At 41.4% G+C, this 24,719-nt stretch overlaps 1 protein-coding gene across 2 annotated transcripts in view; it reads right to left on the bottom strand.

Moving 5' to 3' along the window:
- The window catches only part of TXNDC11 (thioredoxin domain containing 11), a 62,118-nt gene extending 38,069 nt beyond the window's left edge, over window positions 1-24,049 (bottom strand). The window contains exons 1-5 of one of the 2 annotated variants that reach the window (XM_019715146.3): window positions 23,670-24,049; window positions 17,701-17,917; window positions 14,497-14,594; window positions 10,249-10,378; window positions 2,111-2,204 (exon numbers count right to left, since the gene is read on the bottom strand). In XM_019715146.3, the coding sequence (XP_019570705.3) occupies window positions 2,111-2,204; window positions 10,249-10,378; window positions 14,497-14,594; window positions 17,701-17,917; window positions 23,670-23,911 (781 nt within the window). In that variant the 5' untranslated portion in view covers window positions 23,912-24,049. The remainder of the gene's footprint in view (window positions 1-2,110; window positions 2,205-10,248; window positions 10,379-14,496; window positions 14,595-17,700; window positions 17,918-23,669) is intronic. The other variant, XM_074322861.2, reaches the window with a different exon arrangement.
- Window positions 24,050-24,719: the final 670 nt, after the last annotated feature.

The following is a 24,719-nucleotide window of genomic DNA, read 5'->3' as shown; positions in this document are numbered from 1 at the left end:
TTATGGAAAATCATCATTCCAAATTTCTTTTTCTTCTAAAAATGTTTCATTAAGCTCAAGTGGGAGTTTACCCACAAATACGAAGTGAAAAATGATTAATTAGAATGAATCTCAGTTCTTGCAAAGTTCGTATGCTACAGGATTTTACAAGACCCAATTAGAATCACCAGCTAGGGAAGAAACGTAGTAAAGTTAAATCAGACTAGATTTATTCAGCGAAAAAGTTTCATGTAATCATTTATCAAAATTAGTGATTTGACCAAGAAGTTTGTTTTGTACCTAGAAGTGGTTTTTACTCATTTTTTATCTTCTTTTGCTTAAAAAAAGAAAAAACTGGGGGAAAGGTTTGTACTTGGAAAGGTTTTTCCAAAAAGCGCACTATTTTAGAAACCTCTGAATTAAAAAGTAATTTAAGGTGAGTCATTAGCACATAATATAAGCTAAACAACTAACCAAACATCCTTCTAGGATCTTCAACAATCCTTTTCAATTCTAGAACTTAATGCTACCATCACTTCAGTAAATGACTCTAGGTTTCCCCTTTACATATCATCTTCAGGTGTGATCTTCGAAGGGCTTTAGTATTCTAAGAAAATTTCTGAGTAACCAGTGCTTAAGCTTATTTCAGTTGGTACTATTTTGTTTTCAAAATTCAAACTTTGACTCAGTAAGTCTTCTTAGTCACCTAAAGCTGTGCAGCTCAAAGTCTTTCAAGTGGACAGAAGACATACTTATGTGACAGTTTGATTTCCTCTCCCAGTGTCCCCTGGGTGAAAAACATGAATGCAGTAGATTCTCTAGGCATCAAACCTTAAGAGAATGTATATATTAAAATGGCCAGTCAAAACTGTTTGATGTATTAATAGTATACTGCTATAACACCAAAAAATAATAATGAAGCAGTCTAATGCCCAACAGGAGAAGGATGGCTGACATACTGGGGCAGAGATGCTGTGCCCCCCTCACCCCCATCTGCTGCTCACTTGGCAAATAGCGACTGAGCCACTACTGTGCACCAGACATCGAAAAAGAATCTAAACTGAGGACATATGGTCCCTACCCTCAAAATCTCAGTCTTGGGAAGAAGACATTTAAAAAAATAATTTCATAGAGCGTGGTGCTGATAACACCAAGGTTAACTGTTTGATCCCCACACGGGCCACTGTGACCTGCACCCTCCTTAAAAAAATAAAATAATAATAATAATTTCATAACTACATACATAAATACAAACTGTGTTAAGTGCCATGAGAGAAAACAACGGAGTACCCAATTGAGATTGGGGGAGATTGTGGAAGTGACATTTGAGGGGATGCTGAGGAATGGGTTTGACAGGTGGGGAGCAGGGCCCCAAGGGACGGGGAGGTAGAGGGCACATTTCAGGCAGAAGGACCAGCACATGTAGAGGCTCGAGTGTGAGGACAAAGGGGTAAGAGTGGCTACCTGTTAAGTGTCCACTGGTCTAGTCCAGGGTGCAGGGAAAGGGCTTGGCCCAGAGTGATGGTAACAAAGAGATGGAGACAAGTGAGCAGATGAGTGTATCCCACATAGAACTGACACAAAGAAAGAACATGGAGCAACATGAAAAAATGGGCAGGATACAATGTTTAATTTAAAAAGCAGGGCCTCAAATAATAAATGATTTGACTACAGTAAAAAATATATATATGGATTTGAGAACAGTGAAACTGGCAGTAGGCTTATACTGTAATGTGATGTGACTTTCATACTTGCAAAAATACTTATTATAGGAAGTGTATTCCTAAATTATGGTGTATCCAACCGACAATAACCTTTAATAACTCTGATGAAAACTTTTAACCATGCACACACAAAATAGATTGATATAATAAATCTTAAAGTGCAAAATATATAATTGCAGACACATATGACACCAAGCTACATTTTTTTCAAAACCTCAACATTTAAGAGACTAAATTTGAAAGACCACAAGTATTTTCTGTTTGCCAAGAGAAAATAAAACAATGTAATTATTTGATACAAAAAGAGAAATGGAATCAAGAAAATGAAAATATGTAACCATAAAGAAGATATCAATATACATACAGTTTTGTTAAAATACTAATGTCTTAATATGACTGATGTTTACCTTTCTTTAATGAATGTAACGCTGAAGTGAAGAAGGTCAAATAACCAGGAGGCTGGGGAGAGCCACTGAACTCAAAGTACCCGAGTACTCCAGGCTGCAGGAATAAGAGCAGAATTAGGTGCCTGAGGTATCACTGGTCACTGTGTAACGGGGCTATTTTAAAACAAGAACGACATGCCATTATAATATGACAAATGCAATTCGCTGCATTTCATTTTTTCAGAAAAAGCCTAACCACACACAAAAAATTACACGTTAGGGTTGACCTTCCCCTCCATTTAGACCACAGAGCAAGGGATGCATTGGCAGCAGCTTTTACAGGGGCAGCTGGGAGCTGAAACTCCCTTCCCTCTCCCTAAGTAGGCCTTTCCACCCTCTGTTGACACTCCTAGGTCCCTGGTTCGAAGCCTCACCACCAAGTACCAGTACTCACTTCTCTTTAGCACCTCCAGGCAAGCTGTGTCAATAATTTCTTTGTAATTTTTCTTAGGTTTCTCCCTCAATCGCTTCCGCACTCTCTCCAAACACACCTTCTCACTTATTGAATCTGAGTGGCTCCACGTGTGTTCAGGGTCAGCCTTCGAGGGCCTCTTTCCTCCCCCACACCCAGAACCCAACACTCCACAACGGCAACCCTGCTCTCGTCAGGTCAGGCTGCACAGGGCTCCCCTCTTACCCTCTTGGTCCTCCACCCCCACAAACTTATTTCCACCTGCTCATTCCATTTCTCGAAGCTTAGCACAGAATGCCCCTCCATTTTGCCAAACCAATGAATTTTCCCCTTCCAGTTACACTGTGCCTTCCTGTTCAGAATAATTTCCTCCATCTTTGAAGGCCCTGTGGCACTCATTCTGTCCAGGTTTGTTCTATAATGATTGTATCCGCCTTAATAGCCAACTGACATCCCTGAAGAAAGAGAGCTGGTCTTGGATTCCAAAGACCTAAGATCAAGTCTAATCCTGAATGATCTTGGGAGTCAGAAGACCTAAACTCAAGTCCAGTAGCTGAATGATCTTGGGTGATTCAGGCTTCAAGGAGAAGCCTCAGTTTCCTTATCTGGCAAATGGGACAATTCATCATTGGGTTACTGAGAAGAATGGGCTTGATGAACTATAGAGCACGAGGCAAATGTAAAGAATCCTTTCTAGCCTTAAAGCACATAACACCATGCTCTTAATAAGCAATTGTGGAGCTGATCTGATCATTGGGACAAAATCAGATCCAAAAGGTAGAAATTTAATCTATGGGTAAAGTTTAAAGTCAATATGCTGTACATATGAAAAAGGAAATTTCTGATCTGTAGTGGAACATACTATCTTTCAAATCTAAATCACTAGCTTGTTCTCGTAAGATTCAATTTTAAATAAATCACTTGGTTTTTATTCTGGTAGAAACTGACATAGTCAGAATGTTAAATCTTAACATCTAAAAAAATCCAGCAAATAACAAACTTCTCAAAGAACTGAGGAAATCAGAAAGCAAAGTTATTGAAAACAAGATTTTCTTTTGCTAAAACTTCTCCAAAATGTTTTACAAAATTTTGAACAAGCCAATCCAGAATCGGCTGGAAGTCGCATTTCATAGTGTTTGGGTTCTTACGGTTTCAAACGAGGCTGCGATGGCGTAACAAGCCTTTCTACCAAGAACAAGGAAGAGAGAAGCTTCAGACACTCCAGTCACTTAGCGAGTGCGGGACGTGAGATTACAAAAATGGAAACAAATGGAAAGAAAACACTCATTTAAGCTTCTTTATATTCTGACCACTCTCCCAAACCCAAACTAAATGGAATAAATTCATCTAGGTACTCATAAATGTTTCATGGCTAAAAATTAAATGAGGTGAATTTCAACTCTCTTCTCACGTATTAGTCTCTGGTGGCTTCCCAGAAGTGGACATGTGGCCCATAAACACATACATCTCTCTGTGCAAGTACGCAGCTGCATGTGTTTAGGTATACATACGCACACATGTACACACACTAAAGGAAGCACCAAATTTTGAATTCTGCGTCTTGAAGGGAAACTCCCATTAAATCTTTTAAAATAAACAAAGGTTGGCCCGTTTGCAGGGGTCCTCTGTGGATATCTCTACAGTGTAGGGGTTGATTCTTGTCGACCGTGTCACTGCTCTTTTCCAAGAGGCTACACAGCTTTGATTAAGGAGGCTCTATTTTCAGAAGAACTGGTGCTGAATTTTTCTAGTCTGACCAAAGAAATTTCACTAACAATACAAAGCAAATAAACTCATAAGCAAAATTATGTTTACTTTTCATTGCCAAAGAATCGAAGACCATAAGATTCAACAACTACGAGATGATTAAATTTAGGCTGTGTACCAGCTATTATAAAACACAAAAAACAGGCAAAGTATATTTTAAGTGCTACTTTTCAAATATTCACAATACTGTGACTTTCTGTATTGAAATTTGAAAACTGGCATGTTTGAGAATGAAACTTAAAATTTGTATTTCAAAATAAAAAGAGGAAATAAAGTGAAATGATAGTTATCTGTTTATTTCCATCACAAATTATCATTTAAAAGTTACTAAACTGACTCTGGTTATGTTTAGGTAAAATAAATTTCACAACCATTTCCCCAAAGTTTCAGTGTCTTCCCAAGAGAAGCTGTATTTGAGAAATGATTACATATTTCAGAGTTTTCTCCACAGTTTTTTCTGAAATCTGGAAAAAGGGGGCTTTGGGGAACACAACACATATTCATATACTGCAGACCTTTCTAGATCTAGGCCCCTTGTTTGCTCAGCTGCAAATAACCCCAGGGGCTGGTTCAAAGCACAACTCGAATCCCGCCTAACATATTACTGATCCTCTCTTTCAGATGAGCCAGCCAAGCACATAAGCCAGCCTGACAGTGGGTTACAGGCGGGTGCAAGCTCTGCTGGTAATACATAGCTTGTCCCTCCTCATTCTGCTGTCGCTAACCATGCGTAAAGATCATCCAACCCCGGGTTCCAAACGCAGTGTTTCCATTAGTCCACTCCCAGGTCCTTAAACAGCCTGAGCAGCTACCAAGTGAGCTGTCACAGGAACTCAACTGCGGACATGAACTTTGGGAGGACACCACTTAACCCCCTGTACCTTGTTTATTTATCTTCCTGTTTGTCATCTATCTCCATGTTATAACTCCATGAAACAGAGGCTGTGTCTTGTTCATTACTACATTTCTAGCTCAGAGAGTGCCTGGCACAGAGCAGGCACAAAAGAAACATTTATTAATGGATGAAGGGGGATAAAAGATAAATAAGACAAAGCTCCTTTATCAAGTTTACAATTTGGCAAAGAACCTAACATAATGAGTTCCAGATTATAACTTGACCCAGTCTGTGTATTTCTAATTCCATCCCACGATGTACAGTACATTCAGTACCTGCTATAAGGAGGAAGTTGAAAGTAGGCTATTTATAGGAGGCCAGCAAATCCTTATCAGCATAAAATGTTTATTTCCCAAGTGAATACCATTTGCAGTGTGGCATGAATTTCAGCAGATGGTATACACACCCTGTAGTGGTTGTGAGAATAGTTATTTCAGTGTGTTATTACTCAATGGTAATTGAAATATTTCTGCACTAATGTTAACTCACATCTAGAAATTTTAAAACTATTCATAGTGCTGTAAAACCATGAATTGACAGAAATAGTATTTATTTATTTACTCAACATTCAGAGTAGTCTTCTACTAACAAATAACAGGATAAGTGCAGTTGCCAGGCATTCTATTAGGTTTTTCTCCAAAAGGCTCAGGTTTTCTGTCGCCTGGCAATTTATCGAAACCCTGCTTCCCTCTTCAAAAGATTCCCAAGCCTTTTCCCATCCCAAATAAATTTAAAGCAATTTGGTTTACCAAAACTGCTGAGAATGTATGAATGGATGTATGCTAAATCACTGCTCTTAAACAGGTAAGCTATAGAAATTCATGAAAAGATTTAGCAGGTATTTAGAAGATATACAAGCGTTCTAAAGAATACTGTTGGCATTTGGTGGGTCCCAATCAGATAATTCTGTCACGTGCTTTAAAAAATAAAAAAGAAAGCATTATTGATGGAGAGGCGACCAATACCTAGGCCACATGATGCCTACAGACATCCCAAAATTAGAAGAGCTATAAAACCAGTGACTTTGAAAATGACATTACCATCATTCAATCCTGTTCTCTTTCCAATCAATTTCATGTCCACCACAAGAAAAATGACACTGAGATGTGTTTGTCTATGTTGTCCACAAGTAATAAATGATATTTTCCTGTCTGTATCTTAAATAGGCAGGAAGAACCCCAGGAAGAGGGATTCCACAACTGGAGTGTAAAGGAAGAAAGTAAAATTTCTTAGCATGGAATAACTTCAAGCTCTTGATTGCCCTCTGTAGTATGTACGCACGGCCAAGTTCACTTCAGTTTTTAGCTACATTCATCATTTATATGTGGTAGCTATGATTTTAGTGCACATCTGGGAAGAAAATTCTAGACCCTACCCTGCCTCAATATTGTGATTATCATACAGCAAAAAACAACGCCATGCTAACAAACCTCAGAAGCGCCACAAAAACGTTAAATGATTATTTTGGCCTAATTTTGGTATACCAGAATTTAACATACTGCATATTGAAATCCGTATTTATAAAAAACATATAAATGAGGAGGTAAGGCTCTTGATCAAAACAAGTTTCTTTCTCAGTAAGATTTCTTTAAAGCAGCAAGATTCTTAACACACTTAGGATGTATGCTTTTTTGGGGGGTGGGTATGGATGAACGATTGGAATAAAAAGCTGAGTATCGAGGACAGCTCTATTGATGACAATGTAACTCACTCCTGGCTCTAGTTCCCTACAGATAACAACCCAGAATTTTCTAGTCAAGGCACTGCTTAATTTTCATCTTTTCTCTCCTGCCGTGGTTGTAAGCAGATCCACTTGCAACAGCGTGTGGCATTCCGCGTGCTACGTGGAAAAGAGATGTGTTTGTACTCACACCTGTGAAGCATCATTTTGAGGCCTTATTTGGGGAAATAATAATTTAGAGCAGAGGTTCTCAACTGGGGCGATTTGGACCTCCGTAAGGGACATTTGGCAATGCCTGGATATTTTTGGTTGTCGCAACTAAAGGAGAGGACGTGCTACCGATCGTTATCTAGTAGGTGGAGATCAAGATATTGCTAAATATCCTGCAAAGCACAGGACAGTCCCCCAACCCCCAAAGAATTATCTAACTCCAAATGTTAATAATGCTGAGGGTGAGAAATCTTCATTTCGAGGAATGCCCAAAAGTACACTGTGCTCTAGAGGGGAGCCTCCTTTAACTTTCCTATTTATTCAGCTGTCAAAACCATGACAGTGGTTTCATTTCTGGATCTGGCATGCTGTCTTTACGTTCTCTTATAGAGTGTGTGTATGAACTGATATCACTTCTTTCTAGCCCATATTTGGTATGTTTCACAAGAGAAATAATTTCACAAGTGTCATCCTGGGCTTGACCCTCGAGTTCTGTCACAATTAATCAAATATTGTCTCTTGCGAACCAGAAGATTTCATCTCAGTGAGAAGAAGCCCAAGGAAAGACGATATTCCATGATAAAAGCTACCTACAGCTTTTGGGAGGAAGCCCCTTTAACGGCTGACGGGAGCTGTACAGGGGTCCCATCCTGGCAGCACTCTGGGTTCCATTCAAAGGGAGCCTAATCGCTGCTGTGTGTCACTCTGATTAAGTGGGCTGGGTGCCAACAACAACCTTAAGTAATGTCACTGGCACATGAGTGAGTCTGATGGGAACTGAATGCTACGCAGGTCGCATAATCTCTAAAAGCACTGCTAAAAGCAGGCTCGGAGCATAGAGGCTACAGAAAGGTAAGGACTCCTCCTTGCTGCTCAGTCATAAAGGTGCACTTGTCTCTCTCCTGCAGATACAACTAAGAGAACATTGCAAACATCTTAGAGGCAAGAAATAAAAAAGGATTAGAAAGATCTCTGATATAGATGTACAAAGAAAGGCATTGTCTCAAAACTACTTTCCCAGCCTAAAACTGATGAACCTTCTTCTGTCTGCCTCTTGCCAAGCTCTCTAGACTTCACAGAAGACAAAACAGTCAGGGCAGATTATCTGAGTCAACACGCTTATTTTAGGGATGAGAAATCTGTGTAAAACTCAGAAATCAGAGTTGCTAATGGCAGGGCTAAACCCCAGGTCTCTAGAATCCTGGCTAAGTCCTCATCATCACATGACCCCTGCTTAAGAACTGGCTCAGAACTCTCTGGATACAAATCTCTGCTAGAGCTGAAAATGATAACGAAGCAGCTCTCAGTGCCCTTATTAGACTCAACGATCAGAATTCCTTCCACACTTTTTCCGGAAGCACAAACACATGCTGTGTGGCATCTGGTGATGTTCCTCGTCTCCTTCCCCAATGTTCTCTTTACTTTTTAGAACAGATTGAAAATTTACAGAAAAACAGAGGGTAATAATCAAAACTGGGCAAGGTATCCTACAAAAGTCTCAACAGAGCACAGCTGAAGGAAGACCTCTCGGCCCTTGCAGGTCATTTTTCAATCACTTCAATTACAAAACAAACAAGAGGTGTGTTTTTTATATAAATAGGGACTTCTGGCAGGCATTATGCACATTTTAAGTTCTCTCAATAGTGATAAATATCCCGGACTTTTCTACTGTGTTTTCATTTCCTGGGACGACATCCTAGGCATTTTCATGTCTTATCTCGTTTTATCCCTGTTTTACAGAGGAGGAGGCTTAAAGGGGTTAAGGCCACACAGCTAAGTGACAGAGCTGAGCTTGGACTCGGGTCTGTCCGATTCCGGATTCTTCACCATCTTGCTGTACCACCTCCAGTGACTGCCTGCCAGCTACTGCAAATCTATGTGAAAACCCACTTATCACACAATTACTGCTCCTAAGAGTTAAAAGAAATCTCAAGCATACCATTCCAGGCCTCTGACGCCTGGCAGGTGAGTGGCCCGCCTCAAGTAACAGACCTACTTAGCACTGCCAAAGTGACTAGGCCCAGGTGGCCTGTCTCCCACTGTAGCCCCTGGCCACCAGCCTGCCCAGGCAAAAATGGAAGACAAGCCCACGAAGGGCATGGAAACCCACCCTTATCCACGTAAGAGTAAGGAAGCACTGACTCATCAGAACTTTAAGCAAAAGAACTAGTTATTAACACCGCTACTTAGGGAATCTGCTCACAGTTAACATACAAATAATATTTCTAACATGATTGAAAAAGCCATAAAAGATGTTCTAGTGAAAGAAATTCGTATCTAATCTACACAAACTACACAGTGCAAAAATTCAACCCAGTCTCAATTACTAAATTCTTAATTACTAAGATCTGGATTCATATTGTTTTTACTCTATCAGGTCCTCATGGTCTTGATTTTGTTGTCTCTCAGTATCAGTTTTACTTGTTAGTTCTCTGGTAGTCTAGTGGTTAGGATTCAGCACTTTTACTTGCACCCAAGTATGATTTTACACTTGCTCCAATAAATTTTTTTGTGGAACTATTTTTATAATTTCTTGAGATTTTAAGCTTTATACTTGCCTCTCAATAATAAACCATCTTGAATGTACATTGAAGATCCTATAAGAATAATTTATCAGGGGTTGAAGATCGCAACAAGAAAGCAGTCGAGAAGCCATGTTAGGAAACTTACTGTTAAGATCTTAAAATAGTTATGCACTTAATAAAAAGGAAGGAATGTAGTTCCAGTTTTATTTTCTTTGTAAAGGCTAAACTATACCTAACAAGAAAAACGAGATATCTCATCAGTAAGATACCATAAAGCGTCAAATAAAAGTTTTTGAAATTTGCAGCTGTATATAAATTGTAAGTTAATTCTTATGTATTCTAAGTTAATTGTGAGACAAACTGAAAGTCTTTTGAAAATTCCCAAATATAAAACAGATGAGGTTTTGCAAGTATTCTATTCTCTTAAAACTCGCTTGGCCAAACCATCCCTATAATCAAGTATCTCAGAAAGCATTTAACTGGGGCTTAGTCATACTGTGATCTTTTAATGGCTGCAAATCAGGAGGCATAAACAATGCTTCTAATATAAACAATCCAATATAACCCCGGGAAGCCTTGGTTATGGGAGGAGATATGAAAGACAGGTACCTCGTAGTTTGAGAGAAAATCTAGTAATTCTGATTGAGATGGGATGTACAGAAGTGGTTTCATCACCCGGCGGACAAACTTCTCAATGTAAACAGCACTCATGGGGCCTTTGTATTCGATTGGTCCAAAACTAGTACCAAAAAAATAAAAAATAAAAAATAAAAATAGTACAGTGTGCATTTAACCTGTAATGTATAACTAAAAGCATCAACACCATGAAAATGAAAATGTCCTGCTTTAGGATCCTGACTGGTTCATAGGTAACAGCCTTCTTTGTCTCAGGAGGTGACCAGAGGGCCAATTAAGAGGCATGTGATGTGAAGAGAGGTACAAGCAGCCATTACATGGAGTTGCTGAATTTCACCATATTCCCTACCCCTGCCACATACCATCCAATTGTATTTGAGAATGTTTGTATTATGCAAGATTGAAGAAAGCCATGTGAGGATTTTTTTTTGAAAAAAGAATTAATTCCCAAAATAATGTTTCCTTAAAAAACAAAATAGAACAGCAACCTTAGAAATTGACCAAACGCAAAAGGCGTCCAGGATCTGAACTACACGATGCAATGTAGGGGGTAGACTTTCCTTTCTGTGTCACTCAAAAATAAGGAACAAGTTGAGCAGCTGGCCCTTGGCCTACTAAAAAGGAGTTATTAAACATTCCCATAGACACTTACACAAGGAGCATTAAGCGAACCTTAAGCCTATTTAAAGCCTTACTGCAACAAAAATAATTATGTGAAGGTCCCAAGTCAGGGATCTGGATAAATGATTGTCCTAATTTTCCACTCCAGATGTACTTGGGGATGCACAGGCCTTTGACTTAGTATTGCTGAGCAATACTACCAGCATGTCAGTTCTCCTCCTAAGCCACTCAGAACCCTCACACCACTTTCTTCAATCTTGCACAATACAGACACTGCTCAAATATAACTGGACGGTATGTGGCAGGGGTAGGGAATATGGTGAAATTCAGCAACTCCTTACCCATTCTTCTCTTCAAATAGAAATTGACAGTAAGCTTACCGTTAATAGCAACAACAGACAGAGCACAGTAAAGAATTAAATAGCTACTATGGTCACAATACTATATGGTTACAGAAATTCACACACACACATAATGTGGTAAGATAAACGCAATTCTTCAGTGTGCACTACAGAATATGATGCCAAAGGAATATTAGCATGAAGAGAGTAAAAACAGCATTCTATGGGCATAGCTGGGAGACAGAGTTAATAATTCTATAATTCAAGGCTTACTACAACTAATTTGTTAACAAATTAACAAATTCAAGTTTTAAAATTACCACCATCACCAACCCCATCAACCACCAATAATTTTTAATTTAAAGGAAGAAAGATAATTTATTCAGCAAAAAGGAGCCAGCGATTCTGGAAACCTCATCTACTCAAACAAACAGGCTGTGCTGTGTCCTGACATGAAATTACAAGGATCCCAGTGACATGTAATGAGAAGATCCCAGAATGCAGGATGGGGAACATGTTTTCCAACACACTACAGCCATCGCCGTGGGACAAGCTGACCTGGGGCTGCTGAGCTTCGTACAGAGCCTTTTGAGAAACGACTCCCTGCTTCTGAGCCTTTTAGAAACTGATCGATTCTATAACTTGTATCAATATAAATCAAAAATGGAAATCTCCTTTCACAAAACAGAAAAGCCTGTTCATTTCTTTAAGTAGCTACAGGTAGGTAAGTCATTATACAAACAATAGCAACAACATACAATAGCAGCGGTCTGCCCAGGGATGAGACTCAAGGGCCATGTCATATGCAAGCACATTAACCAAAAGAATCTCAAAGCTACAAAATGCTCACAAGTGAGTTTAGGTGAAGACACACATTCATTCGTAGAGGGCTGGAGATTCTTAAATGGAATATGACAATGCTGCCTGTCAGATATTTCTGTGACTTAGCACTTCTGTTTTGGGTACACTCGGGATGGCACATGTTGAAATGAGTATGAATAGGTCTGAACTGACTTAAACAGGTAAACCTTTAACAGGTAAAGGTGAGGGGCAAGCATTTCAAAGTGAGAACCAACCTCAAATTCATCTGTAAAATGAGAGTGGACGACACCTTTCTAAAGTTCCTTTCATGTCCTTTCAATCTTTCCATAAAACTAAGGCAACGAACAGTGTAAGACAATTTTTCACACCCGCATATCCCAAAATGACATTCTGTACTTGACTCAAAGGAACTGTTCTGATTTTAATGTCACATCAAGTTAATTTCACCTCTGGGCAGCTGACTTGGTGACACCAAGTTGTAAGTCCTACACACCCCACTAGGCATCTAGTCCTTATTTCCTATTTCCAAATATTTCCTATTTCCAAAAAACAAGAAATGCAGGGACCTTCATGGAGCAAGCTCATCATCCCATCACATAGCATAGAGTTTTAGAACCTTCAAGTATAACACTTTACACTTACCTTAAAAAAAAAAAAGAAAAAGAAAAAAAAGAGGCAACCGTGAGAAAGTTACTCTGAGAAAGTATTCACATATCTAGAAGAAAATTTGAGGGTGGAGATGGCATAGGAAAGTGTGTTTGCCCAAATACTATTTAATAGATCCTGAGGAACAACACTGCCACACATTTTGTTAGAGACATGAAGTGTGATGGAACATAACAGATAATACACAAATGACAGTTTGTGGATGTTTGTTATAAATCCCCATTGATTAAGGCCCAGGAAGCTTAAAGGGAGGAAAAAGTAAAGCCTAAAAAGCAAAGCTCTTACTAACACATCTTTTTTTAAAAAAAGTCTTATTGATTTTATTGATATTTTCAGAGAACCAGCTTTTGGTTTTGTTGATTTTTTTCTATTGATTTCCTGTTTTCAATTTCACTGGCGTCTGCTCCAATTTTTTTCTTTTTTTTTTTTTGCCAGCCACTCACGCTGACCTCCAAGCTGCTCATGGCAGCCCAGCTTTGAGCCCAGCTATGAGTCTAACTTCAGGAAGAGCTGTTGTTCACAATCTTAGCTGTAGAGGGCGCAGCTCACTGGCCCACGTGGGAATCGAACCTCAGACCTTGGCGTTAGGAGCATGGCGCTCCAAAGACCTGAGCCCCCGCCAGCCCCTAACACATCTTCTTTACCCATTTTACCTTCATTAACAAACTTCAGGCCAATTACATTGAATAAAGTCCAGAATCCCATCTCATGTCTCCAAAATCCTTCAGGTCAAATGTTAGACATTACTTAACACCCATAGCAGGGTCTGGGCGGTACTCCAAAATCAAACACCAATATTTCTGAATAAAGTGGCACCTAAGTGGGATAAAGACTATAGGAAACCTCTTGTTACTTCAGGCCAGATGAATGTACTTGGAGACAAAATATATGAAAGTCTTTTCGATTTTCAGAGCTCTTCGGATATCAGAATTATGAATACAGGATTATGGACTTGTAGTAATTTTCTTCCCAATTGAAAAGACGGGAAGATACCCTCTTGATTATGCTATCCTGCCAGATAACAGAATAGGGACTTCTGTGTATTTTTATACCATAAAATACTTTCATAATATCTAAGATGTACAGCCACACAGTGGAGTAATTGATATTATTAAAAACAATGCTATTGGGGAATATAATCAATAATGTTATAAAGATTTTGCAGGGTATCCGATGGACACTTGTCTTATTAGGGAGACCACTTCATGGATAGTGTAGATGCCTGACCACTACAGTGTACACCTGAAGCTGAATAATAAATGTCAGTTATAGTTTAATATATATATAGTCACAGGATGTGGAGTACAGCACATGGAATAGAGTTAGTGGAATTGTAACAGCTATATACGATGTCAGAGGGGTAGTAGATGGGGGCAGAGGGGTTATCACTTTGTGAGGGGTGTAAATGTCTAACTATTACACTGTTTTGTACATATGAAACTAATAAAAATAAACGATGCTGTACATATGTCATGAGAGGAAAAGATGTTCACAAAAGTAAGAAAAAGCAGTTTAGGAAAGAGTATTACTACATGATATCATGTTTTTACTTTTAATAAAGGGGGGTAGATATGTATAATAACAGGAGCATAAAAATCAAAGCACAGGGATTATGTATGGCTGATAAAATTATCCAGATCCTTTTTTTATTTTTGCTTGTGTTTTCTCAATTTTCTACAGTGAATATCTAATACTTTTAAACAGAAAAAAAAAATCACTTTGAAATTGATAAACTTAGTTGGAATTAGAAACATTATTTAAAAGTTCTTACCTTCGATGATACAGATATATTACAGGAAAATAAAAGAAATGCTTCTGTTTTCTGCATTTCCCCTGGTTCCACCAGCAGTTAATTGCCACAAACAACACCTGCAGAGCCAAACAAGGTTTCAAATGACTATGAATAACAACTGAAAAACTACCAAGATTCAAGATAAAATTATAAATATGGAACTATTCCTCTCTGAAACAGAAAGTATAAAAAAAATTGTTTCAAGAGGTCAAAGAAGGTCATCATTGACTACTACAATGAAAGACTCTTATCTATAGTGCCTAGCTAGGATTCTAAATATTTTGGAGTCTGGCCCAAGAGGAAAATAATTTGCTTTGAATGCTAAAGTGAATGAGCACCAGAGAGTTTTTTCTAAGCATGGTTACACTAAAATTTAGTAGAAGGCTATGTCTTTTGACAGTCAAACTCAGCACTTGAGAATGAAAAAATGGTACCTACATATAAAACATCATAAATTTCGAAGGACTGTTTTTAATAACTAGATTAAAAAGGAATAAAGAAAATAGATGATTAAAACTATTCTCTACAATGTAGAATTGAATAGCAAAAACATGGATTAAGTACATTTATAGGTGGACACCAAAGTATTTATGGAGAAGTGTCCCCATGTCTGCAATTTACTTTAAAATGTACCAAAAATAAGATGGATTAATGGACTGGAGCAGAGTTTCTCAACTTTGGCAGTTTTTGGGGGTGTTAGTTTGTTTTGTTTTTTTGCTGCTTTTGTTGTGGGGGGCTGTCCTACACCCTGGATGTGGGATGGTATAGGATGTTTAGCAGTATCCCTCGCTTCTACCCACTAGATGCCACTAGTGTCCCCCTCTCAAGTTCTTACAACCCAAAAAAGTCTCCAGACATTGGCAAAGGTCCCCTTGGGGACAAAACTCAAGTTGAGAACCATTGATTAGAGGGGTGGTAAGATAAATACATGATAAAACAAGCATAATATAATGTTAACAGTAGACTTTAAGTGGTTGGATAAATGCAAACTTCCTTCACCTTTGCTATATGTTTTTAAAATTTATAATATTGAAAAAATATGAAGACTACAAATAAAGTCACTTTCAGATGCCTTATGCTTACTAGACAGCATTAGTGCTCAAACTTAGTGGAAACTCTTTATAGCTCCTTTTAGAGTCTATGAGAAAGAAAAGCAATAATATCTTTACCTAAGATTGACATCTCATTTTTTTACTCAAAAATAGGGTACAACCTATGATGTCTGATAATTTTACTAAGTGATGTGGTTCGAAAGGTTTTTGCCAGTTTCTAACAATAATCCCACTCCTTTCTCCTACTGAGAACACAGAACAATAAGCTATCAATTTGGAAGGAGCTGGGAAAAATTTTTTGAAAAAAAGCAGTGCCACTCAGTTGTTTATGGCACTGTGACCTCCACCACCTGTCGTGTCATCTTCAACAAACCGCTGTGCCCTGCAAGCCTGAGGTCCTGCTTCAGAAGAACAGGGACAGCGGCATCAGCTTGCAGAGCTGTCATGAGGGACAGCACAGGGCCAGGCATGCCCGAGTCCTGTTTGGATGTGATCACTCTGAAGGACACAACGCTTAAGTTGACAGTAAGATAACAAGTAATTGACCCCTACAACATAACAGATTCTCCCCTTGTTTCTCCACATGTTCTCTATATTCAGAATACTGACAAAGGGGTGATTTCCTTTATGCTAACATGCTACTTGCCTCTCAGTGCTCCATTAGAGTTCCTGGTCACTATTTGCCATTTAAACCGGGGGAGGGGGTGGTGGGGGAGTAAAGGACACAGGGGAATAGATCAAATCCATGGGCCCCCAGTTAAAACACGAACTCACACCCCCTTCCTCCATGAATCAGTGTTCTAGGGAATGAAGAGTTACAGTTAAGCAGCACCTGGAACCACACTCAGGAATATATAATGTTTAAAATGCTTTACTAGGCTGAGTAGGAAGTCTGGTAACCATTTATAACACTGTTGCTAAGAAAAACCAACTGAGAGTTTCAAACGACCTTCTGGAACTCAGCTGCCTGTACAATAACCTCAGATCAGTGGCTGGCAGCAGCGGCCTCTTAGAAACCTGGGGGATGCTTTCGTGCAGTTTGCAATGACTGCTGGGGGGGCTCCAGGGCATGTGGTGCCCAGGGCCTCTGGTACATACCTGCAATGCTCACCACTGCTCTGCGCCGGCACGAGCCATCCCATCATCCCAGAGCAGTTCTAAATGCCCCGCCCGACACTGATGCTGGGCAAACCTGTTATTATTTAAGCCCAGAACCTAACTCCATTTTATATGTGAATCCAAAGCACGGTTTTATTGTGTTCACTGAATTTTTCAGGAAAACAACTTCTGCGTCAAATAAAGGCAGAAGTACCCTGGTTCAGAACTTTACCAAGAGATGTTTTTATTGTTTAAAAAAATCAAGTCACTGAGAGTGATATGTGAGTCCAACCATCACACCTTTATCGGTCTGCATTTGTAACTGTTCCATCCACCGTAGCTCTACATAAAGGTACAAGAGCCTACTTTGCCCAAGCATTCACTACAAGCTGAAACACATGATTTAATTATGTATTACTTTCCTCTTTCCCCCCACATTTATATTACAATTAGTACATTAGATTAACTGTTTTGAAATTACATGTATAGGGAAGTTTTCTCATCTATGAATTCCTTTCAGGACAGAAAGAGGAATAAATAGAAAATACTTGTTTTTAGAAAGCCATTGGGATCCACAGGGTTGAAAAACCACTGACATAAGCATGACTCATTTGTCTGTGTATCCCTCGTCTCCAGCACAAAGGTTGCATTCACTACGTATTTGCTGAATATAGTTCTGATCCAAGTACAGGTACTTAAAAGGTCAGCCTCCTACATTATACTCATTATGCATAAATTTCTCCTAAACAAAATACCTCTAACTAGCAAATACCAAAGGGATATTCCACTAGGACTTTCAGGCCCCCACCTACTTCAGCAGCACTGGCCTATGTCATAAGATGCAGAATCTGCTCCCGCTCCTGCCACTCACCCACTATGACCGTCACAATCTGAAATCCTTTATTTCTCTATAGAAGGCTTTCCAACTCACAGAGGACTGCTGGCCTGCAGCTTGGCAAAATCAGCCAGCTGGGTAAGGTGTCTTTATGGGGACAACCAGCCCTGCCACAGGCAGGCCGAATGTCAGCATTACCTGGTCTGAGAGCTGACTCGCTGCCTGCTCGATTTCTGCCCGGGCAGCGATGGACTGTCCACACCACGGGGCATAGAAGAAGAGCAGCACCACCTCCGAATCCCGGCGCACGTGCTCCGCGTAGTCCAGCTGACCCTGAAAGAGGTCCAGAACGGGAGACCTCGAGGAGAAAAAGCTGACAGGTGGCTTTGCTGGTATTGTCACATCTTTTGCTCGACTGAAAGAGAGCAAACACAAACACGGTTGCTGAGTCTATCTTCTTTTAACACCACTTTTGTGAGGAAGGAGAAGGAAGCTTAAGTCTGCTTTTGAATGAGGAAATGGGAATCTGCAAAACATTGTCCTGGACAAAACGGTAACATTCTGTGCTAAGGCCACACGTGGCTGAGAGGATGAAAGACGTGACTAAAGTGTTGGGAACTATTCTCTAACACTGTCTCCCCAGGTGCGGAGTGAGAAGCAGTGGATGCAGGGGAAAAGCATGTCTTTGAATAATCCATCTTCTGCTTCTGCACCCAGGAGACTCCTCCTCACCTCTCTGTAGCCCTGTTCACCACAGAAGCCACCGATCCCCAGGGCTTTAGAGCCACCAGTACTCAGAATTAAGGGAGGAGAGCACAGGAGGTTACCGCTAATAAAATTTCTATGGGAAATGCTTACTTGCAATCAGCTCAACTTCGAGAAAACTTTAAATAAACGAGCTAGAGTTGGCCTGTACTTATCCAGAGCACTCAGGCAAAAGTAATAAATAATAATATAGATTTCTCCAGACATATATCATAATCCAAAGGTTAACAAAGATGAATAACAAAACAACAGCCCATTTAACTAGAAAACAGGCTTCCTGAGTACTTGAGGTTCCCAGAAGGGAGAAGTCAGGAGGACAAAGAAAGGACGGCTGAACAAGTGGTCAGGAGCCACAGAGCTGCGACAACTTTCTCCATCAAGACAAAAAGGTCTTGGCAGAGGCTGCATCCCACCAAGTTAAAGGGGCCTAAAAACACCTACAGCTGCCCACATATCTGCACTAACATGGCATAAAACCATTATAGCAGTTTAGCTAAGAAACCAGCAGAGAAAATAAAAATGGAACCCTAAAAAATATTTGATTAACACAAAAGAAGGCAGAAAAGGACCAAGGAAGGGACAAAACCCAAACAGAACAAATGGAAAACAAATAGCCAGAAGGTAGACTTAAACCCAACTATATCAATAATTACATTAAAAAGGACCAAACCACCCAATTAAGAGAAAGAGAGTGCCAGTTTGGATAATGAAACAAGACCTAACCACATGCTTGTTATCTACAAGACGTTCATTTGAAACATAAAGACATACACAGGGTGAAAGTATAAAGATGAGAAAAGATAAACCATCTAAATATTAACCATGAAAAAGCAAGGGTAACTCATTAGGTGAAAGGGTATAAATGAACTTGGTATATTCTTACAATTAAATGTTATTCAGCAACAAAAAAAGAACTGCTACATACTATAACTGGATGAGTCTCAAAATAATTATACCGCATGAAAGAAGTCAGACACTAAAGAATACATATATAATATGAATGCATTTATATGAAATTCCAAAAGGCAAAACCAATCTATAATCAAATAAACGATATCAGTGGCTATCTGGAGTGGGGAATGGGGTAAAAACTAATTGCAGAAAGTTACGGAGGAAATTTTCTGAGAAAACAAATGTTCCATATCTTGTTTGAGAGGATGGAGGTGGTTACATAAGTCAAAAGTCACTGACTGTACACATAAAACACATGAATTTTACTGAATGTGAATTATACCGCAATGAAGTTAATGAGAAATAAGCTTGGCTAGTGTGTCACCTCCTCGGTGAGGCTTGCTCTGGTGACTCTACCTGCAGCAGGCAGCCCTCATTTTCTCTCTCAGCTCCCTGTTGGTTGCTTTCGTAGCCCTCACCACAATCTGTTACTTATTTTACCTGTTTATTATCTACCTTCTCTACCAGATTATTAACTCCACGAGGGCAAGGACTCTACCTTTTGCACTGTGAGAGTCTAAAAGAAAAAGTCATGCTGTCCCTGACATGTACTACAATGGTTGCGTCTGTACTGAACATGGAAGACGCTTTTTCTTGTCTTTATTTCCTAAACAATACAGTATAACAACTATTTACATAGCACATTGTACTAGGTATTGTTAAGTAATCTAGTGATGATTAAAGTATACTGGAGGGTGTGCATAAGTTATATGCAAACACGATGCCATTTTAAATAAGGGACTTGAGTATCTGAGGATTCTGGTATCTGAAGGGGGTCCTGGAAGCAATCCTCTGCAGACACCAAGGGATGACTGCAGCAGGAAAGAGGCATATGAAGGGAGGTGCTGCCAGCTCTGAGATGCGCAGCCCACAGTAAGATGTTTAGAACCAAAAAAGAAAACATATAAACAAACACCCAAGACCTAAAACTAAGCTAAGAGCCTTGGGTCATTTAGTAGGAGGGAGAGTCCTACATCCTCCTCCGCATCTAGGTGTTACCGTGTTTCCCTGAAAATAAGACCTAACCGGAAAATAAGCCCTAGCATTGATTTTTCAGGACGACATCCCCTGAACATAAGCCCTAATGCATCTCTTGGAGCAAAACTTAATATAAGACCCGGTCTTATTTTCAGGGAAACACGGTTCGCTCCCTGAATTAAGAAGAGTTTTAAACATAGTATTAGTTCCATATTTTAACCAAAAATTATTAACCTCATAAAGTAGTGGTGTTACAAGTTGGAGCAAATCTGTTAATTCACTCTAACATTTTAACCCTCTAATCAGGGAGCTTTGTCTACATAAAATACCTTCACAACCTGAAAAACTCAGTCACTTACACAATAATTCAAGAAATGTTCATTGAGAAAATCTTACTGTGCTTCAGGCACTGTATTTGGTACCAAAGTGATAGCAGCGAACATCTGTTCTCAAGGGGCTTACTTTCTCAGGGAGGAAGACAGGCAAACAACCACACATGTAAACACAAACAATAAGAACACACAAAATGATCGCTGCTATGTGGGAAATTTAACAAGGTGATGGGACAGAGGACATGACAGCTCCTCTGCTGAGGTGGTGGTCAGAGTGGTGTCTTTCAAGCTGAGACCTGAACGATAAGAAGAGAGCCATGCAAAGAGGTGAGGAGGGCCCTGCTTCAAAAACTCCACAATCCTGCTTTTTGGAGGTATTATTTCCCTACTCTTCCAACTGCATATTAAGTGTCAAATAATGCATCTGAGGGGAAATGCAGGTCTGTGACAGCCAAAGGATAATCATCAACTAAGTACTGTTGCTCGGCGTGTTCTGAGCAGTCCGAAAAGGAAACGAGCCAGATAAAATACGTGGCCCATCAAAAAGCAAACATTAACCAGGGAAGGGAGACATATGCATCGGCTCCATCAGAAACATTCACGTGTGCCATTTAACTCTTAAATTTGCTCAACGTTGTTGAGAAACTATACTTAGATCAAAGATTTCCTGCAGCTTTCAAGTCTAAGTAAGTCTCAGGTACAAAAAAATCCAGAGTTCGTTGCAAACAAGAAAGGCCTATTGCAATTCCCAATATTTGTATGCGATTTATACCTTACACCTCCTTCTGAAGAGGATCTGAAGCAGCTTTGAAATTACAAAGTGCAATAAAGTAAAAGGCAATATATGTACACGTGCATATAGGATAGATTCACATTTTTTTCCTCCAAATCAGGGTAAAAGGAAAGTAAGTAGGGTGAAGTCATGGAGATTCAATGCACAGCAACGCCAATAGGATGGAGATGAAAAGCCCATAAATGCACAATTATGACTTGTTTCAACCCCAAATTAGCCTTTTTTACGCTATCTGGTTTGAACTCAGCTAAGCAACAGACACTGAAGAGGGCTGTCACTGACTTCAGGCCTGGAGCTATCAACAAAAATTAAATAAATAAAAAAATCCTACTCTCCCTTAAGCCTTTGTGCTCATTGATGCAAAGATCTTGAAAGTAAAATAGGAAAAAGGGGGCTAGAAATGTTTGAATCAGTTGTACAACAATAAAATAGTACCATGACACCATTCAATCAAATAGGTCTCTAAAAACATCAATCTGAGTCTATTAAAAGACTGTCAAATTTGCCAGCGGCTCAGAAAGAGCTGGATAGACACTCCGGCTCACTTTAGCTTGAAGCAGCAAGAGATCCTGCTCTGACTGCTCTAGTAATTGGATTTACACTCTTCCTTCTTCCTGAAATCTCAAAGGACTTTCTCTCTATTAAGTCACGTTCACTCAGAACAAACACTAAGGGTGATTTCTATAGGACAAGCTAATGCCAGTAAGCTCCTCACCCTTAGCAGGGGAACATCTCTCTTCCTTATTTGAACTCAAATGCCACCTTGAAATTATTCTATCTTATAAAATATTTTATATATTTTCCTTGATAAAGGAACATGATAAATAGCAACGTTAAGAGCCTAGCTTGACAATAAAGGATTCAAATTCGAGCTCAGCCACTTAATAGGTGGGTGTGATTTGGGGCATTTTGTAACATGACCAAAGCTTAACTCCGCTATGTGTAAACTGGAAGAGTAAGAGTGTATCCAGACTTTATTGGGGATTGAGATTTAAATGATCCACTACTAGGCTCTCAGATTCTATATTAAATGAATGAATGCAATCATGTAAGCTGTAGTTCTCAAGCAGGCAATTTTGTTTCCCAGGGGACATCTGGCACTATCTGGAGACATTTTGGGTTGTCCCATCTGGGGATCAGGGGGTGCTCCTGGCATCTGGCAGGTATAAGTCGGGGATGTTGCCAAACAGTCTACAAAGGGCAGAACAGCCCCCACAACAAAGAATTATCTGGCCCAAAGTATCAACAGTGCCAAGGCTGAGAAGCCCTGCTGGAAGTATGACAAGTGCCACACACAAATGCTCAATGACAGTTATAATCTGTTCTCTTTCCACTAAAATCCCCAATCCTTTGACACCTCTTTGACAATCAGGGCTACCTATCGCCCTTAACGTACTCAATAAAAATGCTGCAAGTTGAAATCCTTCTCTTGGCTAATATGCCAGTCAGTGGCAACGTGGATTTCTAAACTGAAGTCCCAGGAGATACACTGTGGATTTGGGAGGCCAAAAAGTACTGAAATTTAAAGTAAATTTTATATTTGTGTTCTTTCTCAAAGAGAGGCGCATTAACTGCCACTTTCCTGCTCATTGTTCAGCAGCCTGCTCCCGCCTTCCTGGTCCAGGAAAACCATCAGGTTTGTTGTCCAGCCCCAGGACCTTTGCACTTACTATTTCCTCCACCTTGGACACTCTTCCCCCAGATCTCCCCGGCGCTGGCCCTTTCCCCTTCTTGTGTAAGCTTCCTATGAGGCTCCCTTAGGCAAGCCTTTCTGCCCCACCCTCACGGCTTCTATTCCCTGTACAGCACATACAGAAGTCCTTCAAAATTAGATTAAGTTTACTTGTTTCCGGCCTGTCCTACCCACCGGAATGGAGAGCAGGATGAGTGCCCCCCACATAGTAGCTGCGGATAAATAATCGTTAGATCAATGAGTGCATGGATTCTCAGAGGGGTCTGGGACTCGCACGGTTGTGAATCACTACACTCGAGGCCTAAGGGAAACAAAATGAGTGATAAACGAGGATCCTACAAGCGGGGAAGAAGTGACAGGTGCACCCCCCTCCCCAGAAGCCCCCGCTGCGCAGCGCAGAACCTGGCCCACCTCCCTCGGTACTCAATGGGGGGAAGGGGCGCCGAGCAGCACCGTGCGGCTGGCCGCCCCGCCGGGGAGAGGGAACAGTGGCTGCACGGCCGCAGGCGGGGGCGGAGGGTCAAGTCCTCGCTCCCGGCAAAGTCAAGTCCGACTTCTCCCGGCGGGGGCCGCCACAACCCCCCACCCGGCCACGCGCCGCCGGCAGGGCCGACGGGGCGCCCGGCCGAGGACTCGTGGGTGCGGGCCGCCTCACCTGCAGGTAAACTTGAGGGCGAGGAGCAGCGCGCAGCCGAGAGCCACGGCCCCGCAGAGCAGCTCCGGCCGCCGGCGCGCCATGAGGGAGGCGCCGCGCAGTCCGCGACGGAGCCGGCCCGCGGAGGACGCTCCAGCCGGGACCGGGCTGAGGGAGCCGGAGCCCGCGGGGCCGCCGCCACCCTCGTCCTCGGCGTCGTCGCTGCTGCTGCTGCCGCCGCCGCGGCCTCCGCATTCCGACATTACATGCTCCCCGTCGCCAGCTTTATACCGCCGCCGCCGCCGCCGCCGAGGGCCGGAGGGCCCGGCCCGTCGCTCCCCAATCCCGCAGCTCGTCGCACCCGCTAACCGGGACGGTCCACGTCAGCCCCGACGCCGCCGCAGTGCCCGCCCCCACGCAGGCGGCTCCGCCCCCCACCCACGGAGTCTGCGCTGACGCTGACACCGCCCGGAAGCCCCGCCCCGGGAAGACCACGCCCCTTCCCCCACGGAGCCTGCGCAATCCGCTCCCTCGGGCCCCCTCAACCCCACCTTTATCGCATGGACCCCGTCCTCGGTCTAGGGAGTCTGCGCAGGCGCCGGGCCGAGCGTTTGGCCACGCCTACTCGGGATCCGCCCGGCGCCGATAGACTGAACCTCGGTATCCCCCGGGGCGGGGGGGGGGGGGGGGTCACCATCCTGACCCACTGGGTTTTAAGAACGATGGTGATGACAGGGTACGTGCCCACAAGTCTGACTACAGGCTGCGGAGGACGTGGGTGCCTTTATTATTCCCCGCTTAACGGAAGGAAAACACGTGCATAGACGAAACATGTCCAAGGACCCAGGAGTGAGGTGGGAATGATCACTCGGCCTCGGTTTGCACGTGTGTAAAATGGAGGTCATAGTACCTCTCTCACAGGGCTGTTCTGAGGATTAGATGGGGTGGTTAATGGAAAGCGCCAGGCCCATAGTGAGTACTCAGTTGTCGCCCAGTGTCAACCACCTGCATCAATTCAGTGCTGTGTGACTCAGGACCTTCTCCCTACCCTGGAGCCTAGGAGCGTCTGTA

This window comes from Rhinolophus sinicus, chromosome 10 (genome assembly GCF_057876585.1).
Source record: "Rhinolophus sinicus isolate RSI-liver-muscle chromosome 10, RSI-T2T, whole genome shotgun sequence".
NCBI classification, from domain to species: domain Eukaryota; kingdom Metazoa; phylum Chordata; class Mammalia; order Chiroptera; family Rhinolophidae; genus Rhinolophus; species Rhinolophus sinicus.
The sequence above is the reverse complement of the archived record's forward strand: the minus strand, read 5'-3'. Positions and strand labels throughout refer to the sequence as shown.